The sequence below is a fragment of the Eulemur rufifrons genome, chromosome 23 (assembly GCF_041146395.1).
Source record: "Eulemur rufifrons isolate Redbay chromosome 23, OSU_ERuf_1, whole genome shotgun sequence".
NCBI classification, from domain to species: domain Eukaryota; kingdom Metazoa; phylum Chordata; class Mammalia; order Primates; family Lemuridae; genus Eulemur; species Eulemur rufifrons.
Genome location: NC_091005.1, coordinates 18,842,443 through 18,858,529, shown reverse-complemented (window position 1 = coordinate 18,858,529; position 16,087 = coordinate 18,842,443). Strand labels below are relative to the sequence as shown.

The 16,087-nt window shown below is 45.0% G+C and overlaps 1 protein-coding gene across 1 annotated transcript in view; it reads right to left on the bottom strand.

The window, feature by feature from the left end:
* Positions 1-16,087, bottom strand: part of VAT1L (vesicle amine transport 1 like) — a 125,914-nt gene that overhangs the window by 46,869 nt on the left and 62,958 nt on the right. The window contains exons 5-7 of the mRNA XM_069456575.1: positions 15,312-15,415; positions 13,059-13,114; positions 8,596-8,790 (exon numbers count right to left, since the gene is read on the bottom strand). Coding sequence (XP_069312676.1) covers positions 8,596-8,790; positions 13,059-13,114; positions 15,312-15,415 — 355 coding nt within the window. The remainder of the gene's footprint in view (positions 1-8,595; positions 8,791-13,058; positions 13,115-15,311; positions 15,416-16,087) is intronic.

Here is a 16,087-nt window from a genome sequence, read left to right as displayed (position 1 = left end):
AAAAATCTAAGATTCCACTTGAGGGAAAGGGGAAAAAAATGAAGGGTGGGGACATAGAGCAAATATAAGAGTCGTTTTGGTGGCCTCAGTGTCCTCATCCGGAAACTGGGAGAACAGACCAGGTGGAATGGTTACCAAGGCCACGCAGCTGGGGAGGACTTCACAGGCTGGGCCTCTTCCCAGCTCACAAGTGCCCCCTTTTCCCAACTTTAAACAGCCCTTCAATCTCTCTCCTTCTCAATGTATGATGTACAGTACATATGAGGGATGGCTGAAAAGTATCCAGCCATGTAACTGTTCTCATTATATTAACAGGGGCTGGATACTTTCCAGACAGCCCTATACACACACACACACACACACACACACACACATTCTCAGCACATATATGATATCTGTATATTGGCTTTAGATATAACTGACATAATTCATCCCTTTAAAGTATCAAGTTCAATAGTTTTTAGTATATTCAGAGTTGTGTAACCAGCACCACCATTAATTTAAAAACATTTTTATCCCTCCAAAAAGAAACGCTGCACTGTTAGCAGTCTCTGACCCTTTACCCCAAACCACCCCAGCCCTAGGCAACCACTGATCGACTTTCCAAATAGCCCCACTCTGGCCTCTGCTCCTGCCGGCTCTGGTCCAGGATTTTGTCCTGCTCAGTGGCAAGCGGGTGGCTTGTGCTGGCTGTCAGCCTGTCCTCCCGCACATCTCCTCCCTGACCCCCTGCATTCAGACTTCTGTCCCCGTCATTCTACTGACACGGCTTTCTGCAAGGTCAACAATGACCGCGGGGCCAAATCCCAAGGCTTTTTCTCTATGTACTTCCTGACTTGTCAGCAGCAGCCAACACTAATGACCCATCCGATGGCCATGGTGGCCCCTTTACCGCTGCCTGTCTGTGGCTGCCTCACGCTCTGCCCGCGGTGGAGGGGTGGGGGGATGCTTGGGTTCTGGCCTTTCCCTGCGTAGCGGAGATGTTCATGTCTGTGGCACGGACTTGAGAGCCAGATTGCCTAGGTCTCAATGCCAGCTTCGCCACATACTAGCTGGGCACTTTAGTAATCTCTGTGTCTCCACCTCCTCCTCTGCAACACAGTCATGGTAACAGGACCCACCACCGGGGCTGTCGTGACGATTTAATGAGTTAATTAACGCAAAGTGCTTGGTGCATATAAACATACTATTTCCTAATACAATTATTTTGCTCGTTCTTTTGTTCAATGAGTTTATTCACTGCCATTTTTTTTTTCAACAACTTCTATGCATTAGATCTCCCTGGGGTTCCAATTTCCATCAAATTCAGTTAAAAGCAGGGGTCTTCGGGCAAGTATCATTTCTCCAAAGCTTCATTTTCGTATCTGTGATAGCATCTGGATTTTCAGGTTGTTGGGGAGTTTAAATGAGTTAATACGTAAAGCACGTAGGACAATGCGTGGCACTTAGCGGATCCTCTGGGAATGTCAGTGCTGTAGCAGCAGCAGCAGCAGTAATTATCCATCCCTCCTCTCTTGCCTCCATGTGGGGTGGGTCTGACTCGCCTGTGAACATCTCCGCCTAAATGTTCTACCATCGCTTTAAACCAAACTCACATCTCAGCTCATCAATTTTTTCACATCGGCTTCCATCCTGCAAACTAAAACAGCACTGCCAGCCTCCTTGTTTCTGGTCTCCTGGGTTAGAAGATCCTTGTTCATCTCTGACTCTTGCTTCTCCTCTGTCCTTTCTTTCTCACTTTTTTTCCTTTCTAATGACTCAGCTTTGCTTATTCTCTCCTGTTCCATGACCCCACTTTAGTGGGGGGCTGACCTATTCATGCACCCCAAATTGCCATGGCCTCCTGGCTAGACCAGCCATCCCCAGTCCATCCTCCAAACCAGTGTGCACGTGACACAACACACTCTTCCTGCTTTGGGGTGATGCTTTTACATACTCTCCACACACTGTGCTCAGTGCCACAGAAAGAGCTTCTAAATCTCTCAAGAAGGTCCATGCCGGCTCATTGCCACCTGCTACACTGAAGTTGGACTTTCCATGGCTTCTTCTTGGGTCTTTGCCTCCTGGTTTGGGTTGGGGCATCTGTTTCAGATGGTTGGCGTCATTCATCCTCTCTTAACTTCCTAGTCTAGTGTTAGAGTTGAAGCCTGTAGCTTCTTTAAAACTGACAATAACACCCCCAACAGCCTTGTTTCTCAGGCCATTCCACCCTCCCTATTGCTGAGAGATTTAATCTTCCTTTTATCAAATCACCCTCTTGTCCTGGGGCAGATAAGGGTGTCCCTATCAAGTTCAGCATCACATTTTTTCCTTCACTTTTTTTCTTTTAAATAAATCTATCTCCGTTTGCTTTTCTGATGGCTCAGAATGAGAGATGCAAATCTAATTAAACCACAACAATTAACATGGAGCTAAAAACGCAGGAGACACGCAGTGAGAGACTAGGGACACTTACATGAAATAAACAATTGCATTTGGGCAGTGCCCTTCCCTGAGACAAGGCAAAGAGAGATATACAAGGAAGGACACACTGAACACAACTTATTAAAAGGTAATGATGCCAGATTGCTGCAGGAGACACACTTTTATTTTCCTACCTGCAAACAGAAGGATGACATCATCTCATAGACCAGCCCCAACAGAACTTTCTGCAATAATAGGAACATTCTTCTATAACTATGCTGAATTGAGGGCTTGAAATGTGACTAGTGCAACCAAGAAACTAAATGCTTAATGTGACCTAACTTTACCTAATTTAAATTTAAATAGCCACATGTGACTAGTGGTACAGTACTGGAGAGGGTTGTCATTGACTTTGAGGTAAATAATGTAAGATACTACGGATAGTGTCTTTTTTAGTTTTTGCTGGGCTCCCTAGAATCACAGGTGTTCAAACAGATAATGTCTTAACAGGAGATTTTAGAAATTATTGAGATCTCCATGCAGCTGTCTGTGTCCTCTGAAGTGGTAGAGGGAGGAGGCAATTTTAATCAGAGGGAGTAGCTATATGCAGGTGTGTCTTTTTGTAGGGGTTATACTTGGGGCCAGGGTGGGCCTCAGGGAATTGAGAGGCTGCAATGGTGCCGTGCTTCTCAGCCACACTCTCTAATAGCAATGCCCTCCTTACCCAGCATGTCAGCTCAGACACCTCAGCCTGGTAGCGCAGGTGTCCATGATATGATTCCATGGACCAAACCAACCTTAATTCTTTTCCCCCTCAGCCAGCAACCTCTGCTTTGTTTAGCCCAGACTTCTCTTTCTACCTCACCTGCTCCACACTCATTCCCACTTCAGTGATTTTTGCTCACAGTGTCTCTCTGGCTTGTAATATCTCTCTTTTTTTTTTGTAACTGCAACATCATCCAGATAATTTCTGCCCTTCTAGTCTCAACCAAGCTTCACCTCATTCTTGAAACTATCTCTGAACATTCATTCTTAATTAACCTTGTTATCGCTCATTTTCAAATCTAGTTGCAGTTGAAACCAATATCCCACGATTGAATCCAAAGTTATTTTGTCTCAGAAACTAAATCCTAAATTCAAGGGCAGGAAAAATGTTGTCTATGATCGCTGCTGACTTTACAACCTAAAATAGTATCAGCACATAGTAGGTGCTCAACAATGTTACTGCTGGTTGGTTGACAAATGCAAGTATGTTTTCATCCCTTTCCCACCTCTGAACTGTTTCGAGAGGGTAACTTTTTCCCCAACTTAATGTACGGCTGCACAATTTGTATCTGGAGGCAAACCTGAGGCTGCAGTAGACCCACTCCGCTCTGTGTATTAAATTAAATCTCTGACAATAAAGTCAGAGACAGATGGCTAAAAAGAAACCTTAATCATCTCTGATATTATTAAATCTTCTAGTTTGAGGGCTCAGAGAGCCCAAGAAAATTTTCTTTTAGTCCCTGTTGGCTTTATAGTCCATAGATGAAGTTATAGAGCTGGCCTGAAAAGCAATTTTGTGCAATTGTTTACCAAAGGGGAGGGGAAAAATCATTACATCCCCCTTCTGAGGTTTGCCAGTAATAAGCATGCTTCCCTCTCTCCAAGCCCAGAGAAGCTGCGTGGGCTTGATAAATAGCCAAATTTGGTCCAACTGCAGCTCTAAACAGATGTCTGTAAATATTTCAGAAAACTCTCAGAAAGTGGGTGGGTGTTACTGCTGACTGGCTGTGGATGCTTTTGTTGGCAAACAGGCAGCAGCCGTCTACCTCCTCTCCGTGGAAGACGAGCCTGCTATAGGGACCCGAAACTCCTTTTTCTTGCTGGTGACTGTATTAACCATCCATCATGGCTTCTTTGAAAGCAGCGGTTCTCAATTAGGGGTGATTTTGTCTCTCACCCTTGTCCCACCCAGGGGATATTTTACAACATCTGAAGACATTGTTTATTGCCACGGCTGATGGTAAGGGAGGTGCTACTCATATCTAATGGGCAGAGGCCAGGGGTGCTGTGAACCATCCTACAATGCATGGGGCAGCCCCCCATGACAAAGAATTATTCAGTCTCAAATGTCATTCATGCCCAGGTTAAGAACACCCCCCCATTTTTTTTGAGAAACCCTGTCTTAAAGTAATATCTTTTTCTAGTACAGCTTGTTCATTCATTCATTTATTCATTCAACAAATATTTATTGTGAAGCATAAAAATATCCAACTAGTCACATCTCTATGTGTTGGTGGATTCATTAATTCACTCACATAATATGTATATATTGAGCACTTTCTCTGTGCCCAGGCACGGGGGTCTGGAACGACACAGCCTAGTCTTTCCTCACGTAGGGGTTATGTTCTAGGGAAGGGAGGCAAGAGTCTAAACACATTGACAAATAAAAGAACAAGATCATTTCAACCAATGAGAGGTACAACGGAGGGTATCAAACAGGGTAAGGGGAGAGAGACGACCTGGGCAGCGGTGGCTGCTCAGGACACTGCTTTCAAGAGGGGCTTGGGGAAGGTCTCTCTGCATAGGTCGTATTGAAGCTGAGACATGAGTGATGAGAAGGAAGGAGACTGGCAAAAATCAGGAGGAGGAGTGTCCAGCATTGAAGAAGCAACAGGCTCAGAGGCTAAAGGCCGGGAAGGCTGGGGGCGGGGGAGGGCTCCCGGACCAGAAACATGTGCTCAGCTGAAGCTGGGATGGAAGATGTCAGGTGGACAGAGTGAGGCTGATGAGACGGGCAGGGGTCAAAGTGGGCAGGGCCTTATAGCCCTCGGCAAGGCATTCGGACGGCATGTCAGGTACAGGAGGAAGCCAGGGGAGGATTTTGAGCAAGTTGGAACATAATCTGGCTTAGGTGTTGCTAAGTCTGCTCCAGCCACTGGGCAGATTGCCCTGGACAGGGGCGAGATGGAAGCGAGGGGCCAGGCAGGAGGCTCCTTGCAGGAGGGAGACCAGCTCCGACAACAGCACTGGGCGTGGAGACGGAAGGAAGCGTGTGGACTCAGGAAGCGTTTTCAAGGTAAAGTCCGGACTTGCTTGCACATGATCCATGCCTCAGTCAAGCAAGCTGCCAGCCCTGGCTTTCCCACCTCCTGTGGGCACCAGTCCTGGGTCTCTTTGCACGGCTCAGTCCTTGAGCCAGTCCTGACAACTCCAGCATGCAAGAAGGTTGGGAATTCGTCCTGCTGCCTTCTATGCACCATCTGTGCCTGGGCAGACCGTACCTAACGAGGGCTGAGCTTCCCCACTATGAGGTCTCCTGATCTGCAATTTAGTGTGCCTTTCCCATTCCTTAGCTGGATTCAGATAGTCCTTGAATATCAGACTTCTGTACCTGCCCATGGCCCTGAACAGCAATTTCAGCTGCTTCTCTGGTGGACAATGCCCTGGGGGCCAGGATGTGGCACCTCATGACTCTGACCCTGTAGCAGCCCCCCATGGTACTTGGAGTAAAATCCAGATTTCCATCTGGCCTTTGCTGACCTATTCAGACTCTCCTTGCACGGTTCCCCCTTGGCTCACAGCAACCCATCCCTGGAATTCACCGAGATCTTTCCTCATCCCTTTGTTTTTGAGGGTGTCTCTGCCTTGAACGTTCTTTGTTTTCAGTTTTTTGCCTCCTTCACGTCCCAACTCAAATGACACGGACTCAGAGAAACCTTCCTTCTTTAACGTCACTGTACAGCATGGATTCTCAATGAGCATGGTATCACCCCAAAGGGATGAAAATTGGTTTTTGGAAGATTAAAAAAATTACTCTTTTTTTTTTTTTTTTAAAGATAGTGACAGGGTCTTCTTGCTCTGTTGCCCAGGCTGGAGTGCAATGGCATCATCATAGCTCACTGAAGCACTGAAGCCTAAAACTCCTGGACTCAAGTGATCCTCCTGCTTCAGCCTCTTGAACAGCTGGGACTACAGGTATGTGCCAGCATGCCTGGCTAAGTTTTTAATATTTTTTTTCTGTAGAGACAGGGTCTTGCTATATTGCCCAGGCTGATCTCAAACTCTTGGCCTTGAGCAATCCTCAGTATTACTCATTTAATTCATAAAAGCACAGATATACATTCAGGACATAAATATATACACACACACATATGGACACATACACATATATGATATTAAATTTCATGGGGCTGTTGATTAGGCAAAATAATGTCTAAAGAAGCTCCTTAGGGGGACAACCATGAAAAAAAGGTTGGGAAACACTGCTCTGTGGAAACTAAGTCTGCTGCCTCCACTTACTCACCAACATATACCCTAATTTATCTCTTTCCATGAACTTGCCACAATTGGCAATTGCCCTGCTTATCTTTTTTGACGTCGGTATTTTGGGTCCCTTCCCTCTGCTCTGAACGTAAGCTACATGAAGTCTCGGGATCTTGCCATCTGTTCACCATTGCATCTCCAGCATCTGCACAGTACTGAGGACATAGTAGTTGTTCAATAAATACTTGGTGATTCAGTTACCATTGTGACCAAGGAGTGATTTCATGTACTAGAACAAGAACTCACTGGACACCTCTTGGATTTCAATCCTTGCTGAAATGCTACCGATTTTTTGGGTCCCTTTGGGCACTGAGTTCAAGCATAAGTCCCCTTCTCTGCCCCATGGACAAGGTCCTCTCTTAGCCCTGGTCTTGACTGTTTTCAGTTTCCTCTCCTTCTTGACCCTTGAGAACCCAGGAACCATGTAGCCTAACCCTGCCCTGTTCCACTGAGATGCCATAGTGAATACCATATGGATGTCTTAACTCATTACAAACATTTTCAAGAAAATTGCAGTGACAGGCTAGCCCTGTTAGCAATGACACAGAAGATAGCATGCAGGATGATGATGATCAGATTAGATTTAGCAATAAATTGAGTTACAGTGAGCATATGCAATAGAAAAAAGGCTGGAAAGAAGCAAACCAAAATGTTCATGACGTTATCCTTCCCTGGAATGTGCTGTTTATTTTCTCTTTATGTTTTTGGTTGATTTAGGAATTTCTGTAATGTGTATGGTTTTTTGGTAGTTGGGGTTTTAAGACCATCCATGACACTGGTATTAGAGTGACATATATAGGCACATTCCTTGTCCACAGATCTGGGACCAGTTGTATTTGATTATACAGTGACACCCTGCAAGAGCCTTTTTTTGGGGGGGGGGATTCTGTTTTTAGAGAAACCATTGGATTTGGGGCAACTTGGTCCATTAGGCAAATAGCAACAGCCCTCTCGCCAGAAGCACACCCCACTAGCTGTTCCATAGAGCTTAGTCCTTGTTAGATTTTTAAAAGTTGTCTGTGACTCCCAAAAGCACAAAAAAGTACTCACACCATCAGGCATCTCACTTGTGCAAAATGCAAGACAAGCAAACAAAAAACTTTTCCACATATTTTAAAATGAGGGCTTTATTGCCCCCCAACACCAAGGTTACAAAATTTTAACTTAGAAAATTTTTTCATGAGATGCCTCTTGAAACCCAGGCCACAGATCTCTTCATTTCTCCCATGAGTAGCTGCCACAACTGACTTCCCACATGCCCAAACCTTCCTTTGTCCTGAAGGATTTTCTAGACCCTGACTCCTCCTAGCAAGTCCCGTATGAACCAATACAACCAGCTCATGCTTCAAGGCTACATTCAGGGTTCTTAATTTTTTCAGGATCAAGGAATGCTTTCAAATACTATGACTTTCGGCAGATTCCATCCAACACTAGACCCAATAATTCAGCAATCATTCCAAAGCCCATCACAATAGCTGGTACCTCGTAGGGGCTCAAAGTATCAGGCTTAACACACAAATCATTTTAGCTCTGAGCCATTTTGGGATCTTGTATATACTCCCACGGTGGCAATATATATGATGCTGCAATGATGTCCACACTCACCAAGACAGTGGATTGTACACATCCATCAAAACTTGGTGGCCTCCCTGGGAAGGGTTCCTAGCACAAATGGCACAGTGAGGCACATGGTTTGAGAACCACTAAGGAACTTAAAGTATTTCTTACATCCAAAGTACTATACTATGGGAAAATGACTTTTAGGACCCTCATTTAAAACAAACCCATCTGGGGGAAGAAAACAAATTAGTAAAGGATTGTATTTGGCTGCCCAAACCTGCCTGGATTAAAAAGAGGAGGTGATTTGCCGAGACCCGTTCTTACCTCCTCCAGAGCCCACAAGGAGTCCACCACCGGCTTGATCTTCTTCTGGTTGTAGAGCCCTAGGAGTTTGTCCACCACTCCCCGAATGAGGCCCGCCCGGCCCTGTTTGAAGAGCAGATTTAGAAGAGAAAACCCCGCGATGACTTTGTTCTCTTCATACAGCTTGATGGGGTTCACTTTCTCCACCTGCCACCACTGCAAGGAGAGATGGTGCCGGGTTAGAGGGACCCAAAAGGGGGCCGTGTTTGCAGCATTGCCAACGTTGTCAGCTGTCCAGGGGAGTGTGGGGCCGCAGCTGAGCAGATTCCAGCTGGCCAAGGGGTAGCTAGCTCTTGGTGGCGTTTTTGTTGTGTTTTTTTGTCTTTTATTTTTATTTATTTATTTTTTTTGAGACAGGGTCTCACTCTGTTGCCCAGGCTAGAGTGCTGTGGTGTCAGCCTAGCTCACAGCAACCTCAAACTCCTGGACTCAAGCGATCCTCCTGTCTCAGCCTCCTGAATAGCTGGGACTACAGGCATGTGCCACAACACCCAGCTAATTTTTACTACTTTTAGTAGAGATGGGGTCTCACTCTTGCTCCGGCTGATCTTGAACTCCTGAGCTCAAGCAATCTTGCCGCCTTGGGCTCCCAGCGTGCTAGGATTACAGGCGTGAGCCACCACGCTAGGTCTTGGTGGTGTGTTTTTTTTAAGCATCTATTTCACCAGGCACTGCTGCGAGTGTGCAGGAAACAACAGACAGTGATGCTTATGAGAAGCACAGGGTCTAGGTAGGGGAGAGAGCCCAAAACCAACCACTAAAAGGCCACATGGAGTTGCAACACGGTTAGCGTCATCAGCTCTGTAGTTGAATCCTGGCTCTACCACGTTCTCCCTAGTGTTCTCTGGGCTTCACTTTTCTCAACTGACCCCCAAGGCAAGATATGGCCTCTGATGTGTTCTGGGAGAATTAAGTGTAGAGCGCTTGGTGTAGTGAACGGTGCTGGTGGGGATGGGTTGGTGAAGGGTTAGGATGGCAGAGATGTTTCCAAGGTGTGGTGGGGGCACAGTGGAGGTGACCACTCTGACCGCAGGAGCAGCTTTCCCGGGGATGAGGTAGATTATGACTAGTCTAAACCCAGAGAGGGAGCAGGGATCCAACAGACAAAGAAGAGAAAGGAAGGGTAATTTAGGAGGAAGGAACAGCATCAAGGAGTGATGAAGCCAAAGTGTTGGGACTGAATCAGTGCTTCTCAACTGGGGGCAGTTTTGCCACCCAGGGGACATTTGGTAATGTTTGGGGATATTTTTGATTGAGATGACCGAAGGAGGGCAGTGCCCCTACTGGTATCTGGTGGGTATAAGCCAGCGATGCTGCTAAACATCCTACAATGCTTGGGACAGGTTCCACAACAAAGAATTATCCAGCCCCAGTTATCAGTAGCACTAAGGTTGAGAAGCCCCGGGTGACCATCTCTTTTCCAGCCTCTCATCCTCCACCTTCAGACACCAAAATAAATAAATAATCCATTAGCAACCTGTGGAACTGGTTATGCAACTGCTTTGTTCTGATTTAATTGCTTTTCCTTTGGTGCTGGTTGTAGATTAGAAATTCAAACTTCCAATGCCTGAAGGGTTCTAAGAGGTAAAATGTTTGATTTCAGTTTCAATATAGAATGCCAAGAGGAACGTGATGAGCACTTAGGAATATTTATGATGTTTATGTTATTGATGTGCTGCTATATATATATATCCTGTCTCTTTCCAAAAAGAATTGAAAAGCCTTCCCAAAGTAAAAGATTTTGATTTTTTTTTTTTAAGTTGGGAAACTCTAAGTGTGGGAAAGACAAGTTGAAAACAACATGAAGTTCTTACACAAAATTCTTTTCTAGATTACATTTGGTGAGGGCCTGGGGCTGGCTCAAAAAGAGCCATGCATTTGACCATGGGCTTCTTGGCACAAAAAAAAAGTAGAAAAATAATTAATAACTTGATACCCAACATATCTGAAACGCCTCAGTGCGTGTTTGTGGAATGAATGCTTGCTGAATCTACAATTGCTGCAGAGTTATAGTTAAGAGAGTTCTAGAGCAGCATGCCTAGTTTTGAATCCCATCTTGTCACTTACTAGCTGTGTGACTTAGGCAAGTCACTTAACCTCTCTGTGCTCAGTTGCCTCACTGCACCTCATGGGGGGGGGATTGCGAGGAGTAAATGTGTTAATGTATAAAAAGTGCTTAAAACAGTGTCTGTCATGTACAAGGTGCTCTATCAACAGAAGCCATTTTTATTATCACCTTAATTTGAAAGGGATATTTTTGATTTAGCGAAGAAGAGCTCTGATTTGGAGTCAGAGACTGCTCCCTAAATGTTAACTTCCTGTTAGTATCATCATCACTGCAGCACAAAAGCCAATGGCATGTTTGACAAAGAGTGAAGCACAAGCTCTGCAGCAACTTTAAGATGAAACATAATGAAGACAGCTGAGTGAAAAATCTATGTACGATTCTAATATGCCTTTACTTTCTAAGCCTTTCTTGAATGCACTGAAAAAAAAAATTGTTTTCTGGAACCTTCCAGATCAGTCATCATTCCATTGCTTGGCATGCCCTTTCTTCAGTTTTCTTCTAACCGACCAACTAGTTTTTAACCAGGCCTCTGAAAGGGAACATCTTCCCTCTCGACCCCCAGCTACAAAGCGTTCTGGTAACGGGCACCCCTGTTTTGGGCAGAGACTCTCAATCGCCACCCTGGCTGTGTTTTACGAATGCCTTCACTGAGCATGGAATTCACAGCAATTACTTCATTAACACTAAGTGTTGGGATTGTGCATTGAGGGGGAGAAAGGGAAAACACTTTTTATAATACAGTTGTACATAATTTGGGATCAGTGTGTTTACCCACAGCAGTCTGCCAGCATCACCTTAATGACAGCCACAGCACGGAACAGCTGTGAGTGGCACAAAGCTGGTCTTCAGGGGAAACACTCCAGACAGCATCCTTCATTAGACTCCATTCTTGCTCCTCTGTAGACTCTGCAGTCAAGATGATCCTTGACCCAGACCGTAAAGCTCAAATGCAAAGACTGTCCCTTTGATTTGACTCTCACAAGTGCAGGGAGTGTGATCCATTCAGAATCAGGGAATGTTTGGAGGTGAAGTTTCAAGCAGCCAGTATTGGCACTTCAGGGGCACATGAATACTCAGAATGAATTCTAACCCCTCGCCATGGTTTTCCCTGACCACCCTATTCTAAATACCTCTACCCCATCTCACTGTTCTCTATTTTAGCACCCTGTTTTTACCCACTTAGAGGTTCGATAGCTATTTACAACCACGTTATTAATATGTCTTCCTTATTTTGGGTTTCTCTTGCTCATTAGAATACAAGGGCCACAAGGGTCAAAAATATACCTATCTTAATTAGGTGGGCAACTAAAAATAGAAAAAATTAGCCGGGTGTGATGATGTGCACCTATAGTCTCAGCTACTTGGGAGGCTGAGGCAGGAGGATCGCCTGAACCCAGGAGTTTGAGGTTGCTGTGAACTAGGGTGATGCCACGGCACTCTAGCTGGGAAAACAGAGTGGACTCTGTCTCAAAACAAAAAAATGAAAAACTTTTCTAAAAATTAAAAAAAAAATGCACCTATTTCATTCCCTGTGACATCCAGGGCCTGGCGCAGTGCCACAAATAGCAGATGCTCGGAAAATGCTTGTCAAGTGGGTGGATCAATCAATGCTGAACCACCTTCAAAGGAGGCCAAGAGCAGAGGGGAGAGCAACAGGCACTTTTGAGAGGCAGCAATCCCCTGTTGGGGTAGGTGGGGTAAAAATCAAAGCTCAAGCACACGTTAGTTTAATTCTAGCAAGGACAGCTCTAGATAGGAGTAAAGATGTGACTCAGTTTGCAGTGGGGTAAACGCCCAGGGATGTGGCTTCTCAATGGCAGGCAAGTAGCAACCACATTCAGAGCCTGGTCACCTAACACAGTGGTTCACAAACTTGTCTATGATTAAAAATCACCCCAGGAGCTTGTTAAAGTTGTAGGGTCTCCATTCATAACTCCCACTCAATGAGATGGGACATAGAGAAGTCTCAAGTCCCCCCAGGGACCTGGTCAGAAAGTGGCCACACTGAAAGGCCAGGCTCTCTATGGAGCAGATAAATATTACTAAGGCCAAGTTCATTTTTGACTGATGATCAAATATGCCAACACTTAAGCAATCTCTGTTGAAAGGAAAATGAAGCTCTGTTGAGTTTTGCTGACACTCCTACCTTCCTGCTTTGTTTAGACAGAAGTAGCCCAAAGTCCTGGTCCTGCCCGCGTGCAGTGAGCAGGTCAGGAAGATGGGCTTTATTGACAATGAGTGACGCAAATGAAGGATAAACAAGATTAGATCAACATCTTGTGACTTGGCGGCGAAGGGCTCACGACATGCAAATCTAAGCGCCACCCCAGTACATTGGACGTGCACAGATACTTACTGATTTTGCAAAGCTAAAGAAGCTCTTGGTCTCTCCAGTTACCATGTTGGATGAGCCTGCAAATGGAAGATTCCCAAATCAAGCCATGCTACCGAAAATCAACATCTCTTGTTACACTTGAAAAAAATGGCAGTGGTTTGGTCCAGAACTGGCAAGAACTTGAAAACTAATTTAATTTACCCTGGGAAAAATGAAGGATATGGGAGTGGGACATCAAGGTATTTTAGCTAGGTGTCCCTGGGCTCAAAGAGAAAGTGACATTTCTCATGGTGACTATTTCATTACTTTGGAAAACTGGGCTTAAAAGTATAATATGGACCATTATAATGAAATGAGAAGTTGCTGAAATGTCTTCTTGGTTTTGTTCTTTGAGACTGAGAAGTGAACTCCTTAGTGAACCTACTTTATGATTCTGAATTTGATTCCTCAGCAAGTGAGGGGCTTGGGGCTCTGACACGGGTTGTGTACTTAACTGGCCATAGAGGTGGAGCTGGGTTAGAATATAGAAGGTGGCAGGTGAGGACAAATATAGGTTCAGAAGCCAAGGAAATGGTGTCACTGATGTGTCTGCTCCAAAGAGGTCTGGGCAGAAAGGTAAAAACTAGTTGAGACAAATGATGTAAGAAACCAAACTATGCCCATTGGAACAAGCAGTATTCAGAGGGCAGGTGGGAGGTGGAGGGTGGGAAAGATTCCCTAAGATGCTCACATAGAGAGAAGAGACTGCTTGTGGGTTTTGGGTGGAAGGGGCGAGTGAGACAGCTCTTAGCAGCACTGGAAACATTCAGGTACCATAGTGGTGCCTTTTCATTGACTTTCTTGCCTTGTCCCTGAAGATTTGGGAATAAGTTCTTCTCATATAACAGTTATTTAATGAAATAACCATGTATAATTTAAACTTAGTTATTTGGCCAAGGTAAACTAGTAGCCAGTTAATCACTGCTTCTCTTTATATGGGGTGAGTACCACGAGGTATCAGAGTACCAGGCTTTCATAGCTTTGTAACCAAGTAATCAATGTGATGAATTAGATACTTGTGAGATGATCAAGTTGAATTTCAACAAAATGACACCATGGGACTGGGGCAAAAATAGAACTCCCGGTAAATGGGAAGTAACGATGAATGAATTGTCCATCTGCATTTGACTCACATATTAGTCATATCCGACATCCTTATAATGTGCATGGATTCTCGTGGTTTCTCTTATCAATAATAATAATAAATTATGTATCCATTTCCAAGTAAATATGTGGCCATGACTGGAATTGCTGGAACACTCCAGCAATGGAATGTTTACCCACCTCTGGTGAGCTCAACTCTCCTTCTGTTATAATGATCTGATGATGACAAAAAGATGCTCAAATATGTATACCCTTCAAATATAGCTTCTATAAGCTCCTCAGCTAATAGCAAGTGTTATTTTTTGTTTTTTCTAATTTACCCAGAGTTAAGGCCCAATTTTGTATTGTACCAACAGGGGACAGAGGTGCCAAATATCTCCAACATCAGATAACCCCAATATAATTTGGCTTTGGAATGTGATATCTGGCTTTGGTATGTGTCTATTTCACTTTATGGAGACTAACGGTTAAATTATTTTGCATGCCTAGGACAGAAGAGAAGAAAAAGGAGCAGGAAGGGAGGCTCTGGAACCTCATTTTGTGGGAGGAAACCTGTTTCCAGTTGTTTTCATACATCTTCCCCACAACTAGGAGTATAGAAGTGGGTATAGAAGCAGATAGGACCAGACATGGGCACCATCCATTCAGAGCTCCTGTCCTGACTAGGACATTCAGGAGTAGTTCAGGGGAGGGAGAGGCTTAGTCTGTACTTTGCAAGTTCATCTCTAATAGAACCTCCCTGAAAACCCCCATATCCCAGCCACTCCTCCCCACCCTACTGTGGGTCCTTTGTGGCTTCATTTTTTGAACTTCCTTTGAAGCCGTTAATATTTTCCACCTGTGCCACCTCCCGTGGGTCAAGTCCTTTAATGGTTCTACTCATATTAGTGACCACATTGGCTGGGCCTTGTTGAGTCCCATTTGAAATGACAAGACATAGAGCAGTAGGCACACCTACTATTTGACAACTCACAGCAATAGAAATATTACAGAAAACATTAAGAAATTAAATAGCCCCAAACCCACTTCCCCAACATAGCGACACATTTCACTTTTTAGAGCCTCTGTCTGAAGGTACACGTGCAACATTCCCTGCCACTAACCGTGTCCCTGCTATCATTGAGCACTCACCATATAAAATGTAGGTTCCCAGGGGTTTGAGAAGACTGAGACCTTTTCCAGTGTTGTCCCCACAGAGACAATCCAAAACGATGTCCACACCTTCAGCAGAGATTCTACACGAGGAGAACACAAAGCAAAATCCTGTCACCTGTCAGGAGCCAAACTATTGATCCATTTCCTTTCCGTGCCATATTGTTTGACTACCAAGAAGCAGGGACAGGGAGAGCTCCAGGAGCAGCAAGAAATAGGGCAGGAGCCCGGGAGGTAGAGTTTCCTCCTGGGTCCAACTACAAGAATTTCCCAGAGCTGGAGGCTGCCAAGAATTGGGCTGGTGGAAAAGTGACTGTGTTCCTTCAGGTAAGAGCTTCACGATTGAAAAGTGCTCCATCCCCATTCCATCATTGCAAGCCCCTTGAATGGGTCCTACTGAATCGGACTCAGTTGGGTCTATTTAAGATGTCCCAGGTTCCATCAGCAGCTGTGACACTAGCCCTCCCTCGGTCATGCTCACATTGAAAAGCCCCACTGCAGCCCTTTTAGTGAAATAACCATGACAGTCACCTACAGAGGCACAAGGACCGTCCTCATTCCTCTCCCCCAATTTCAAGGGGGTGTCCACCCTGCCCACTTGGGTACGCATAATAATTACACAAAGCACAGAGGATAGGGGCGGAGGCCCAATGCAGCGGTTCCTATGTACTTTCTCCTGCTGACATAAATTTCTGCGGATTTAAAAAGCCGACACAAATAGCCCCAGCTCCGGGGAGTCTCCGGGCCACATTCGG